Source organism: Lactuca sativa, chromosome 4, assembly GCF_002870075.4.
Source record: "Lactuca sativa cultivar Salinas chromosome 4, Lsat_Salinas_v11, whole genome shotgun sequence".
In the NCBI taxonomy this organism is placed as follows: Eukaryota; Viridiplantae; Streptophyta; class Magnoliopsida; order Asterales; family Asteraceae; genus Lactuca; species Lactuca sativa.
This window is the reverse complement of record NC_056626.2, coordinates 49,074,451-49,089,035: the sequence shown is the minus strand read 5'-3', so window position 1 is coordinate 49,089,035 and position 14,585 is coordinate 49,074,451. Positions and strand designations below refer to the sequence as shown.

The 14,585-nt window shown below is 31.1% G+C and overlaps 2 protein-coding genes across 2 annotated transcripts; one reads left to right on the top strand and one right to left on the bottom strand.

Annotated features, from left to right (window-relative positions):
• Window positions 1–918: 918 nt before the first annotated feature.
• Window positions 919–7,843, top strand: LOC111899709 (serine carboxypeptidase-like 13). Its single transcript, XM_023895586.3, has 14 exons — window positions 919–1,079; window positions 1,384–1,529; window positions 2,808–2,884; window positions 4,533–4,655; window positions 5,454–5,556; window positions 5,682–5,719; window positions 5,830–5,931; window positions 6,024–6,110; window positions 6,194–6,268; window positions 6,366–6,437; window positions 6,635–6,783; window positions 6,936–7,049; window positions 7,232–7,286; window positions 7,579–7,843. Exons 1-14 carry the CDS (start codon window positions 931–933, stop codon window positions 7,669–7,671), a joined length of 1,383 nt encoding a protein of 460 aa, XP_023751354.1. The 5' UTR covers window positions 919–930; the 3' UTR covers window positions 7,672–7,843.
• Window positions 7,844–8,168: 325 nt separating this feature from the next.
• On the bottom strand, window positions 8,169–14,127 carry LOC111899572 (protein transport protein SEC31 homolog B). Its single transcript, XM_023895435.3, has 21 exons — window positions 13,525–14,127; window positions 13,123–13,177; window positions 12,890–13,012; window positions 12,595–12,691; window positions 12,479–12,515; window positions 12,269–12,374; window positions 12,133–12,190; window positions 11,951–12,048; window positions 11,704–11,866; window positions 11,496–11,602; window positions 11,295–11,422; window positions 10,669–11,203; window positions 10,495–10,587; window positions 10,228–10,413; window positions 9,920–10,133; window positions 9,719–9,834; window positions 9,515–9,637; window positions 9,294–9,425; window positions 8,920–9,199; window positions 8,598–8,836; window positions 8,169–8,508 (listed from the first exon to the last, which is right to left on the bottom strand). The coding sequence occupies exons 1-21, from the start codon at window positions 13,851–13,853 to the stop codon at window positions 8,419–8,421; spliced, it is 3,309 nt and encodes a 1,102-aa protein (XP_023751203.1). The 5' UTR covers window positions 13,854–14,127; the 3' UTR covers window positions 8,169–8,418.
• Between the last annotated feature and the right edge of the window lie 458 nt (window positions 14,128–14,585).

The window sequence follows — 14,585 nt, the reverse complement described above, 5'->3', positions numbered from 1 at the left end:
GGGATATTAAGCTGTTAAACCCATAGTTAAGTATATGAGATGCATTGAATTAGGTTTTGAACTTCATTCAGGAATTTTGGTTCAAATGGTTGATTTTGAATGAGCATAGTACATGATAACAACTTAGATTACAAGTTATACAAGAGTTGATTTTCACACAAAGATAGAATTTTCTAGCTAAAAATGCTAGTTGTGACAGCACCATACCGATTTGTTCAATAATTGTCATAGTGACATTGATCAACAAATTAACCTCATTACACTTAAATAATATTAGTGATATAAAATCACCAATAATGAAGAAATTTAGTAGAGAGCAGTTGATGTTTAAGGACCGATAATACATCAATGGGAACCACGAGAAGTTAGCAAATGTGGGAGATGAAAAATGAGAGATTGAAGTAGCAGGGAAATTTACATAATAGGATGTGGAAGAGGTTGAAGACGAAGTCATGGGGTGTTGTGGAGTTTGGGAGGAAACCATAATAAAACTGTAATAGGAAGTTTACACGAATAAGATTAAAAGTTGAAGGGATCTGATGGCAAAGATTAAGGCGACGGTTTTTGACGAGGAGTCGTCGTGAATAGTATTAATAGTTCAAGATTGAAGTTTTCTATAAATAGGAAATTAGTTATTATCCCAAATATTTAGTCTATGTCTAAAAAACAATCTATTGTTTCTCTATCCACTTTTAATTCAATAAAATATTATTTAAAGTAAATTGTTTTAGATATTGTTTAATTTTTTTATCATCATGTTTTATTTTGCTCAATCTTTATTATTCTTTATATATATATATATATATATATATATATATATATATATATATATATATATATATATATATATATATATATATATATATATATATATATATATATATATATATATATATATACTCATAGTCATGGTGTTGTTAGAAGTGAAGTATGATGGAGCCGAGAAGCAAAATGAGAATCTCTTTCTTCATTGTTATGTTCATACTACAATCGCGCATGTTACCTTTTTCACATTCGAAGTCAATCGTGAAAAACCTACCTGGCTTTTCAGACGAGCTTCCATTTACACTTGAAACCGGGTATGTATGCACCTATCTACCGAGATTATCATTGCTCTTCAAAGTTCAAACATCACCTGCTTCATTCAAAATCTTCTTAAAACATGGTGTCGTTGACCTCTAACCAGAAAAATCTCAGTTACGGGTTTTCAAAATTTGAACTGACAAAAGAGATTGTTTATTACATTACATGTTTTTTCTCCATATAGATATTATGATGAGTTTATATAACGCCAAATGAACTTTTTACAACAGAAGTTTCCCCTTGAATATGGTTTCTAGGGATTTAGAAAAAAGTTAATCGGATTGAATTTGTGTTTTCAAGTTATGTTGGAGTCGGAAAAGACGAAGAAGTGCAATTATTTTACTACTTTGTGGAGTCTGAAAGAAATCCGGAGAAAGATCCGTTGCTTCTTTTTCTCACCGGTGGTCCCGGAACTTCCGGCCTTCTTCCCTTCCTCTTTCAACTGGGTATGTCACATTTATTTAAAATTTTGTCTACTTCCTCTAAACAGGTAACATTTTGGAAAACTAAAAGCTACAACAAGTTCAGCAACTTTAAATAATGAAATTTCCCAAACATTTGATTTGGTGTTTGTCAAAGAGTTAAAACCGTTTAGCTTCGGGATGAGGGATTTCTATATTTCTATATACATAATAAAATAGATAGTTAGGTATAGGGAGAAGAAAATAGTAGATCTGAGATCCACTGTGTGTATGTTCCTATTGGCCACATGTTTTTTTTGGAACGGGCAAGCAAATATATTGGCCACATGTAATTAGATTTTATCGATAATCCATAATCATTGTCAGAAACTTTTCAATTCATATCCTACAAAAAGAAGATTCAAAAATAATTATTTATGTCATTGTCTTTTTATTACTCATTTCATTTCAAAATTATTGTCTATAGATAAAAATAAATAAATAAATAAATAAAAATTTAAAAAATATATATTAATTATTATTAACTTTATACAATAAAATGATAGTTTTGTCTTTCATTAAATATTTAGTTGATTAAGTAATAATGAATGGGTATTTTGATAAAAATATTATTTATTTTTAGAAATATACTATTATTTTAGAACAAACCAAAAAAGAAAGATGTACTATAATTTTAAAACGGATGAAGTATATTTTTTATATTATTATTAACACAAATGATAATAATATAATACGATTTTTTGTACAATTCAAGTAAATGTATAAAAACAATGTCGTACGAACTGCTATAAATAGTAATAAATACCTACTTATTAAATACCTACTTATTTACCTATTTTTATCCAACAAGACAACACACTTCATTTTTTTGATACAACAAATTGTAACCAGACAATGGGTTCCTAGCTCTTTTTTTTTCTTTTTTTCTTTTAGTTATCTCTTTATAAGTTGTCCATTTTTTTAGTTATATTGAGCATATAATAAAAGTAAAGAACAAAATGTAAATAAAAAAACTGAATATCAATACCAAATTTCCTAAAAAATATTTGATTTTCAGATATTTTATTTTTTTATATTAATGACATGTTGACGTTACAGATGGAACCAAAAGCTTTTAAAATTCTTGTTATAAAAAATAAATATTAAGTTATGTGTTATGTCGACTTAATTTCTCTTCATTTGTGTTGAGTCCAAAGTCAATTCAAAAATACATTGCAATGTGTATTATTATCGTTGAATATTTATCCTCTTTATCATTTTGCTATCATATAAAACATTATGTTCGATTAACTTTTATTGTAGGCCCACTTAAATTCAGATATGCCAATGCAAGGAGAAGCAAAGTAAATTTGGATGTGAACCCATATTCATGGACAAAGGTTAGCGTTATTTACTCGTGGATATATGTATGCATATCTTCATCATATATGTTTATAACTAAGGTGTGATTACAAAAACACACAAAGACTGTAAAAAATGCATGAATTATAATTCTAAAAATATACATAAAAGCAAAAACAGTTTGTAAAAAATAATTATGTAAAGATGGCAAACGATAGAAAATCTCATATATATATATATATATATATATATATATATATATATATATATATATATATATATATATATATATATATATATATATATATTATATATATATATATATATATATATATATATATATATATATATATATATATAAACAGGAAAATTGTGCATGATAATGGGCCACAAAACACCAAAAAGTTAAAAGAAATAAGCGTTAGGGTGATTTTTCAAAAAAGATGAGTCTAGGAAGAAAAGTGTCGGGTGATTTTTCAAAAAAGAGAAGAGTCTAGGGACCATTTCTATAACTTGGATGGTTTGTGAATAATGGAGAAAAACATAGCGGCATTTAATTTGCAATGTAATTCAAGTCAAATGTAAGTTTTTTAAAATATTAAGGCCATAATAATACTCGTACACATGAGTAACCACAAGAGAATCACTACTTCTTTCCAAAACCTTTAACATATCCTCTATAATAAATAAAGGTTTTATTGTCATTTCTCACACTCTCATTTAATTTGTTAAATGTTATTTTATGATTATTTTGAATTAATTTTTTTTTCAAATATTTTATAAATTTTTCTATTTTATTAAATTCACATCTAATAATTGCAATAAATGTAATAATAAATTGATATCAATTTCATCAATAAACTTAACTTTAAATTTCAAAATTTTCAAAATTAAAGTTCATTAATTTCTTTTATCTATTTAAATTTAAAAGATAAAAAACATTTCCTATTATAATAATTCATTATTTTTCTTATTTTTTTATAAATTCAAAGTTTTTAAATATCTTGACCTTTATGTTAATTTTTTTAAAATTAATCAATGTAATACATGGATCTTACAACTAGTGATATGATACTTTTATTAGTCAGAAACAACCAGAAAACATGACATAGTTTGTATTCATATTCAACGAAGTAACAAAAAATAGCTATAAAACTCTAATGATTTCAAGAAGGAAAACCTAGAGTTTACAGAGAACAAACTTTAATCAACGGACCAAAAGAATATAAAAAGGACGAGAGAATATTCTAGCAAGTGTAAGAGTGAATTTGTGATGAATGACCAAACATATACAACATCACTTCGATATATACTTTGCGTCAATCACGGGTCGGACTATGGATAGACCTGTGGGTATGTGTGTTCACACACATACTGAGTTCCATAATAGTCAGCCTCGGTCCTTGGGAAATCACAAGTTGCTAGAAATAGTCCATCAATTGTAGCTCATCTACATCTTTAGCATACTCAGCCCAATCCATTTCTTAGCCCATCAACTTACCACTTTGCTACAAGAACATAATCCTCACACATGAAAAAGTACAATGCACGTCTATTAGAAAATAAACCTAAACAATTATATGCCTAAAGCGTTTAACCTATTACAAGCAAGATTGGAGAATTCTATAATATTTTTTTTAATAATTGTATCATGTAACAATCTAAGTTTTTTTGTGTATGATGTAGACGGCTAACATCATATTCATAGATCAACCCGCTGGTGCTGGATTTTCATATGCCAAGACATGGGAATCATCAAGGAGTAGTGATTCTCTTGTGATTACTCGTGTGTATGATTTTATAAGACGGGTAAGGCACACATAAAACTCATTAGTTTTCCATGACACTTTAATATCAATATATATATATATATATATATATATATATATATATATATATATATATATATATATATATATATATATATATATATATATATATATATATATATATATATATATATATATATATATATATATATATATATATATACTATCCGTTTACCCGCGCAAAGCGGCGGGCGACAAATAGTTTGTTTCGACAATTAATTTCTTTTCGATGAAGAATGATTATTTTCAATTCAATCATTAGTTTGTTTTAAGAAACATGTCATATTAAAAATAAAGAAAATTCATGAAATGACCAAATTATAGGGTGTTGAGAATTTATTTGGATGAAAAAAGATCTGGTCAAAACCTTGAAAGAGAAGATTTATAGGTGTTTGTTTAAATTTTAATATTATTTTATTAGTGATTAGTTGTACAATTAGCTTAATGATTTGGACGTCTTAAAAAAATATTATTATTTTATTCAATCTATTTTTAGAAATAGTGGGATTTGTTTTATAAAATAGTAAAGATATATATATATATATATATATATATATATATATATATATATATATATATATATATATATATATATATATTTCAAAAGCTTTTCAGTATCTCAATCTTTCCTACATAAAATTTGGTATGTGTCATTTTTATCTAGTATACAATTAGAATATTTTGTTTCTATCTTCTTGATTTTAATCTAGACAAAAAAAAACAACAACAAACAAACAAACTTATCAAGAATAATTCTTGATTAATGTTCATTTTGCAGTGGCTCATGGATCATCCGAAGTTTCTCAGCAATCCATTGTACATTACGGGGAGTTCTTATATGGGAATTATCATTCCAAATGTCGTTTTAAAAATATACAATGGTACAAAAATTTGTAGTTTTAGTTCAAAATTAATTACATCATGCTTTTAACAAAAAAATAAAAAAAACAAAAAAACGAGACCACCGTCTTGAAAACATTCTTTTTACTATATTTGTCTTTTGTAGGCAATGAAGAAAGCATTCAACCAAGATTAAACATCAAGGTATTTACCATATATATCTCACATAAGCTAGTTTGAATAATAAACATTTTACTTTTGTTGTAATTCTTATGGATTCATATTCATGTCTTCGTGTACTTGATTTGATTTAGGGTTTCTTGATTGTGAACCCTCTTACGGATAAATTCATAAATTTCAATACACGAGTTGAATTTGCTTATCGAGTTGGACTTATAGAAGATGAACTCTACAAGGTACCATACATAATATATATGCATGGCTCATTTAGTAATATTTAATATAAAACTGAAATGTGATTTGTTATTTTGTAATCTGGATTTGTCAGCCAGCGAAAAAAAATTGTGGAGGTAAATACGTATACGTCGATCCAAACAACACATTGTGTTTGAATAGTCTTCAGCCCGTGAATGAGGTGAGTGATGATTAATATATTAATTGAATATGTTCTAAATAATGATTATTAACTCATAATTAATTAAACGTTTTCACTTGCAGTGTCTATCTCGAATTAACGTGAATAACATCTTAGATCCCCTTTGCGATGCACAAGCTCCAAAATCCATCTGTCCAGTAAATCATAACTATAAACATTTTTTTTTCAAAACTAGTTAATGCATGACACGTGTACACATACTAATTAATATCATATTTTTCACTTTATATATAGGAATCCATTTATTCTTATTCTAATATTTGGGCAAACACAAAAGAAGTCCGACAAGCTCTCCACATTCGTGAGGTAATCTTACTAGCATTTGATATATATATATATATATATATATATATATATATATATATATATATATATATATATATATATATATATATATATATATATATATATATATATATATATATATATAGCCAAAACACAATATAATATTACGTACCTTTTTCTTTTTCATTATAGCTAGGAATCTTTTTTTTAATGTACAGGGTACAGTGGATAAATGGCAATACAGGAACACAAGCATTCATGCTTTATTGGGGAAAAACGACACCATAGTTTACTCCTACAATATCTTCAGCAGTGTAGCCTCCCATAAGCAACTTACTACCAAAAACTGTTATGCTTTGATTATCAAGTAATCTCTCTCTCAAACTTGTATCCAATTTAATTATATATGCTTGAGGTTTTGAATGTATTATATATGAAATAAGAAAAGATAAGTTTTAAATTTGGTTTATATATTTTCTAGTGTATTTGAAAGGTTACTGAATTGATTTGCACTTGCAGTGGTGATCATGACATGACGTTTCCATATATGGGTACGAAGCAATGGATCAATAGTCTTAATCTTAAAACTGAAACCACATGGAAACCATGGTTTGTTAGCAGTCAAGTTGCAGGGTGAGTTCAACTACTTTACTTTCTGATGTTTTTAGACATCTTCCTACTATATTAATTAGTTTAGGGATATTGTTTTTTCATGTTTAATCTCATGGTTATTTTATTATGAAGTAACAAATGCAGTAGGTGGAAATCAAGTTCATTGGTAATAATCGAAAATTGGCCATTTTCTTGTTATGTAGGTATCAGAAGACATACTCAAAACACAAATACTCTTTGAAATATGCGACTATTAAGGTAAGAAGTTGTAACGTATTTATATATATATATATATATATATATATATATATATATATATATATATATATATATATATATATATATATATATATATATATATATATATATATATATATATATATATATATATATATATATATATATATATATATGTGGGCGTTTCAAGATTTTGTTAAATTATTTTTGGAAGGATCATGCTTTAAAAAAAATCCAACCATAATGCTTAATTTCGTTATATCAAAATCAAATATAATGGTGACTTTGATTAAAATTTAAAATGCAATTGCAGGGTGCGGGTCATTCAGTGGCATTGTACAAGCCGGAAGAATCTATGGTGCTTATAGAAACATGGCTTGCTTCTCATTCCAATTCTACAAAATAAACTTTGCTAGCTAGGCTCTTTAAATAATTAACAACGTTTAGTTTGTTATTTATTTATTGGACTTTTTATGTACCATGCATTGTTTGACTCTCTCTCTATGTATAATGTATCATAGTTGTTGGCTGACATGTCAAGACATGAAAATCAATAATAAGATTTAAACTTTGGAATATTGAGATGTGACACAACTTCCGTTATGGAGTGAGGGCAAGGACTAACTCAGGTTTTGTTTCTAACATGACAACGTCATTATTATTACAAATAGTTCTAATGCAAAGAAACAGACTTAATAGTTTAAGGATTCATTCAATATGTAGTTGTCAATGTACGTGGTGTAACGTATATTAAATTGTGTTGCTATATATTGACATGATACATAAGAAGATGTGCTAACTTTATACAATTAGAGTTAAAAAGCTCAAAGGCCAAAGCAAGGCTCGTATAAAGGAGTGAGATGGCATTGGCAATCAAACAAAAAGTTAGTGAAAAGTCAAAACTTGTGACAAAATTATGTCATATCTATTAACTCCATACACAAATAAAAACAGAAGATAAATCCATCCATGAAGAAACCTATCTTGGGTCATCAATTGCTTTATAAAAAGTAAAGTAAGAAAAATAAATATCAATAAATCCATGCAAATATTAATAATATCCTTTGGATATAATAAGAAAAGAAAAGAAAAGAAAGAAAAGGAACTAAACTTTGCTAGACCACCAACTTCCTGTGTACAGACTCCATTCCATTTATCTGGCAGTCTGCCTAATCTTGATCATCCGTTTCAGTGTTGCTAACCAGAAGCTACACTCATCCCAGTCACTAGTTGTAAGATCCACCTATTTTTTTTTTTTTAAAAAAAAAACATTTTAGTTTTTAACCCCTCAAGTCCTATGATGTTGACTGAAATGGAATCAGAAAAGATTACCTGAATCTTGAGGGCAGTAGCAAAGTCACCACGATCCAACGACTGACAAAGCTGCACAAGCTTTTCACCAGCATTTTTGGAAATATCACCACTGTTAAGTTTAGCAAACAATGCCCCGAGTTTCTTTGAGTTGTCATCAATTTCACGTTTCTTAGCTGGAACTGCATTCCCCCCTCCCAATGCTTCCGATGTCTCGTTGAAAAGTCTGGTCAAAGTCCCAATAACTGGCCTTTGTTGAACTATCAACAGATAACAGCACTCAACACTCAACATTCATTCATAAAACATAACTATATATTATTATTATTATTAATTGCTATACCTGGGACATTGGACACGTCAGCAGTCTGGACGGTTGGAGGGGCAACAGGAGGTGGAGCAGGGTGTGAAGGACTTGGTGGTTGCATTTGATTTGAGGAACTTCGTTGTAATCCTGTGTTATTGTTATTGTTGTTGTTTACAGGCATGAACCCCCTGACTGGTGGTGCTACACCCTGTGTGATTTTCGGCCCGCTTGTGGGGACCATTGGAGATGGGACAGGCCCAACTGAAACCGGTCCAGGTGGTCCCGCTTGGTAACCAGGGTTAGCATTCACCTGATTCTGATATTTATTATGCATCAGCATCAGACTTACAATTATAGAATATACTGTAAAAACATTAATTAATTAATTAATTAAAGAAAAACATACATACAGGATATAGCTGAGACCCCAAGGTCGGGGGTTGCTGGTATTGGTCGGCATTTCTCATGATAGGTGGAGTTGAAGGAACAAATACTTTCGGGGCAGCTTGAGTTGCAACTGGAGCTGGATTGAACCCCGTTGTCTAAAACAAAACATGAGGGATGTAAATTGTAAGTTTAAGTGAAGTAAAGGGAGTAGTAAAATTGAAGAAGTTTTGAATGAAATACATACAGGTGGAATTTGAGCTGCAGGAGATGGAACAAACATGGAGGGATGTTGTGGCTGTTGATATTGCGTGTTGTATAAAGGAGCAGGTGGTTGTTGATAGCTTTCACGTTGATAAGAATTATCATCCTGAAAACACAAAACACGATTCCGAGATTAATTAATTTTATTAAATTCCAGGATAAAAAAATAAAAATAATAAATAAATACCTGATAATAGTTTCTAGTAGGTTCCACCACAGAGTTTGTATGCTGGTTTGCACCATATACAGCTCCCATTTGTGGTTGAGAGTGACCATAATCAGCAGAACCATTTGCCTCTTTTTCTGCAAAATAAATAAGTAAACACAAGAGAGTTATTAAAAATACCAATTTAGCATGAACTGAATATAATAATAATAATAATAATACCTGGTTGAGAGGAAAGGGCAATCCGATCTCTTAAGATCACAAGTTCAGGAGACAAATCTTCTGTGCCCATTAGCTTCAAATACTCCATAGCTGTTGTCAAAAGTCCTTGACTTGCTAAAATCTCAGCATACTTTTCAACAAGTTTACATAAAGAAGCACTGAATCTCTTCTGTCCAGTTGCTAAAGCAAGAACCACAGTCTTCTCCATCAAATCCTAACACACACACACACACACATACACAGAAAACACAAATTAACACTTACTATTCAAACTTTAACTTAAAATCTTTTCAGAAACAAGTGTCTACCTGAAGAAGGGAAACATAGGATTCTCCTTTGTGCTCAGTGGTAACATTCTTTGACCAAATTTCAACTGTTTTATCAATGTTCCCAGCACATATATAACAAAGAGTCGCAGCTAACGTGTTCCCAGAAGATACAAGTCTAGAGGCAAGGGTATCACAAAGTAAAGTCCACTCCTCCCTTTGAGCAAACTGTGTATATAGTAAATCAGTAAAAAATTAGGCATAAACTGTAAGTTTTTAGTTTTTACCACACTCAAGAAAACAACTTACAGTGCATAAGAGAGCAAGTGTTTCCTTCCAGGATTTCAGGGGCCTGGTGTTTACTAGACTAACAAGATCATTATTTACCATTGCAGCAACAACCTGTGTTTAAGAAACCCATCAATAAAGATACAAAAAGTTAAAAAAATGGAAATGAGAAAGTAAAAGAAAGTGAAAATTCACCTTTAGGTATGGAGAACGATTCTTCTTAAGGTACTGATCACGTGTGGTCTCCCACAGGGAAGCACCACCAACCTGAGCAATAACTAAAGCATCTGCCATTTTATCTGCAGCTATACACTGTGCAACAGCTCCTTTGTAATCCCCAACAACCAAAGCACGTTGAACAGCATCATTAAAAGATGGGTCATTACCCACATCACCTTCTTTTAGTGCATCTTCAAAGCTCACCAATTCTTCATTCCTTCCAGGAGTTGAGACAGGTGTGTCACATTTAGGACTAGGAAGATTGTTAAAGAAATCTTCCCCATAATCAGTTGGAGTGTTTAATGCTTGGTTTTCGCCCATAAATCCATCTTTAGCTCCTTCATGTTCATCAAAACTTAAAGCACCTACATCTTGTGTCAGATCTTGAACAGTTTCAGTTGCTTCAACAGGCAAAGTGAATCCAAGATGGTGTAGAAGCTTTGTTCTTGCTGTTCCATCATCTTCAAACATCACTTTCAAGAATCCCCATGTTTCTCTGTCATCCTCGGATCTGATCAAACAAACAAAACATATTCAAGATTCTAGAATCCCCAATGTTTTCATCGTCTTAAAACTTATGTAACTAATTTAAATAAACATACTCGGATTCTTGAGATTTTTGGTCACATAGAACACGTAAAGTAGATCTATCTCCACTACGCATTGCAGCTTCAAATTCAGATGAGGTGTTAACTAAATTGTGCTCAGTAACCAAGTCATGGACATTAACCTGAAGAATGGGGAAGATGATGAGAGTGAGATAATAAAGTTATTAGATAAATGTAAATATATGATAAAAATACCTCTGAAGGTCCAGAAGAACCAGTTGTGTGAAAAGAAACAAGTTTTCCACCAAAACCAAAAGAAACTCCAGCTTTTCGTTGATACCATTTTGGGGCTTTTAAAGGTGCTGCATGACATGGATCATGGATCATGGATCATATATAAAAAATGGTCAAGAGATGTAAAGAAAATAAAGTCATATATAAAAAGATCCCAGAGCTACATTACCTTGTCCATAGTAATTCTCACCAGCACCATATCGAGCACAAGCCTCAATATTATAAATACCAATTTTGCCATCAAATGAAGATGCTGATATGATTCCTGGTATCTTTGAATACCAGTGAACATCAAAATTCCAATTGGTTCCAGCTGGAAGTTCAGAGACAATCTGTAGACATCAAGATAGCATAACATAAGATGTTTATGAAGTGAAATTATAAAAATCTTGAAAAATTAAAAAAATATTACAGACCTCTCCAGAACCAGTGTCCCAACAAATAGTGCGATTATCTTTAGCACAGGTAAGCAAATAAGAGCTATCACTTGGACACCATGACATTGCAACAACACCTGATACACCATTTTGTTTGGAAGCACAATTGTAAAGAGCCAAAAAAGAAGATGTTAAAAGTCATATATGAGAACACAGCATACCTTTATTGTGGCCTACCAACTCTCTCAATGGTGACATTGTGTTCCGCATATCCCATATCTGCATGCCAAACCAAAATGTAAATAAAAGAATAAAATATATGGTTGTGGAAACATAAAGAAAAGCATAAATCATTACCCTCAAAGAAGGTGAACTATCATCATCTGAAGCAACAATCAGTTGAGTGGCAAAATCAGGATGCCACTGTAAAACAGAGCATCGTCTTCTAACTGAATCTGAAAAACTGTATATTGGAAGTCCGTATGTTGTTATTTGTAAACAATTCAAAGTTCCATAAGACATTCATCATACCAACTTTGCATGATATTAATAATTTCATATATTTACCTTATAATTGGCTTTTGCTTCCTAAGGTCCCACACCACTGAATAAGACAGAATACAACGTAAATATCTCTTAAAATAGATTATCTCAACAGTATATATGGTGGTTTATGTCCATACCAGTTGTCCCATTAAAGGAAGTGGATGCCAAGATAGGCTGAACTTTCCTGTTCCATGATAAATAAGATATTTCACCCTGTTTAGCTGACGCACTTCCCTGCATAATAGTGGTTTATAAGATGTCTATAACATGATGAAGGTAATGACATGTTCACAAAAATACACGCTAAATGCTCCTTCTTTATCAATAGATTCCAGCTTAGGCAATATTATCGATATGATATTGTTCTATAAACTAGAAATTTGTAGTCTAATTGATGTAGAATGTAGATTGGTGATGTTGAAATACTCTAACCTTGAGAGGAGGAAAATGTGTAGGTTCTGATGGTTTAGAAATATCCCATATACAGATTTCTCCTTCTTCTGCGCCAGAAGCAAGATGGTTTGGTGAAAGACCACTAAACTCAAGACCACGAACCTGAGGAAAGAAGAGGAGATATTGATGCAGATTACACCCATCAGGGCTTATCATTACATGCCAAGAGAGCATCAAGTGTAACATCATAGAAACAGGAAAACGAAACTTACAGGCCCTTTGTGTCTTGTAAGTTGTTGAACAAGAGCGCCTTCCTTTTCTTCGGAACTGTTGGTAAAGATAATAGCAATAACTCAATAAGGCTTTCCCAATTATAAATATTTTCATTAGAACAGGGACACGCCAACTAGTGTTGTTACAGTTCTTGAGGAAATGAGGGAGAATTATTCTACAGGACATGCAGAAAATTATTTTTTTTTAAGCTCTACAAGCAACCATATCTTTCCACATTACCTATTACACGACATTTTCGATTCAATTATGGATATCAGAAACGATCCAATCAAATCTCTCACATTTAAAGGAAAAATGAGAATATGCAGGATTTGATCAATTGATTTACAGGGCCCCAATTTGAATCGACTACGACGATTTCTACATTAACAGTACTTTACCTGATAAGTATTCGTGGATTCCAGATACCGATTGTGCCGTCGACAAGGCCACCGGCAACGAGCCCGAGTGAGAATTCCTCCGAGCCCGATGTCGGGGATTTTCCCCAAGATAACCGATTAAATGGTTCCGAAATGGGTATCGCCCCAACTAAGGGAAGCTTGCGATCGTCAGATTGGAAGTCAAGTTGAAAGATTTCCAGATTCGCGGACGAGCTGAACGACATGTCGACAGCTCCCGCCATAGTTCCGGCGGCAATCAACGGGGCTTCGGGGGCAAAGGCCACCGATGCCGATCTATTCACTTCTTTTATGCAGGCCGACGTATCCATTTTGATTTGATTTGATTTGATTATCGATCCAATAAATTAGAATTGGGAGATCTGAAAGGGAGGAGTGTGTAGGGTTAGGGTTATGATCGAAAGGGGAATCCGGTGACGAGAGAGAAACAAATCTCGCTCCGGTGAAACGTGGTCGCTTTCTCTCTCCTTCTGTTACTTCAGTTCTTCGTGCTGGGCGTTCATGAGAGCTTTTTGGGGGAGGGCAGAATTTGGAAAACGATACAAGAAGCACCCCAAAACTAATTTTCGCCTTATGTTTGTTTTCGCTAAATTGTTTTTTTTTTTCGATTTGCGTATATATTTAAACTAAAAACCTTTTTACTTCAATAGTTCGAATTACTTGGGATGTTAAGTTTGTTAATATTGTTTGTACTTTGTATATTGGAATATGTTGTTTTCTTTTAATTTATAAAGATATGAACTTTTTGTTTTAAATAAAAATAATTTTATGGGTTTATTGTAATTAATATAAATACTTTTTTAAAGTTGTGTTTTGGTAATATAATATGTAAAAGCTAATAAATATTTTTTAAATAATAATAAATCATTATAAATAAGCAATTTCAAACATCCTCTAAATGATTTCCAACACTTTTTGTATAAAAAATAGGCCTTGTTCTCTAGTTTTTTTTAATAAAAAGAATAGGATGGAATGAGAGTTTTTTAATGAAAAGAATAGGAAGGAATGAAAGCTTCGAGAATGGAATGGAATGAAATAGAATG

Coding starts and splice junctions, on each gene's coding strand:
- LOC111899709 (XM_023895586.3), top strand. CDS start 931: ATGATGGAGCCGAGAAGCAAAATGAGAATCTCTTTCTTCATTGTTATG. Junction 1,530..2,807: donor TCCCTTCCTCTTTCAACTGG/GTATGTCACATT, acceptor CTTTTATTGTAG/GCCCACTTAAATTCAGATAT. Junction 6,784..6,935: donor TGTTATGCTTTGATTATCAA/GTAATCTCTCTC, acceptor TTGCACTTGCAG/TGGTGATCATGACATGACGT.
- LOC111899572 (XM_023895435.3), bottom strand. CDS start 13,853: ATGGATACGTCGGCCTGCATAAAAGAAGTGAATAGATCGGCATCGGTG. Junction 12,191..12,268: donor ATAGTTCACCTTCTTTGAGG/GTAATGATTTAT, acceptor TTTGGCATGCAG/ATATGGGATATGCGGAACAC. Junction 9,426..9,514: donor CTGCAGCTCAAATTCCACCT/GTATGTATTTCA, acceptor GTTTTGTTTTAG/ACAACGGGGTTCAATCCAGC.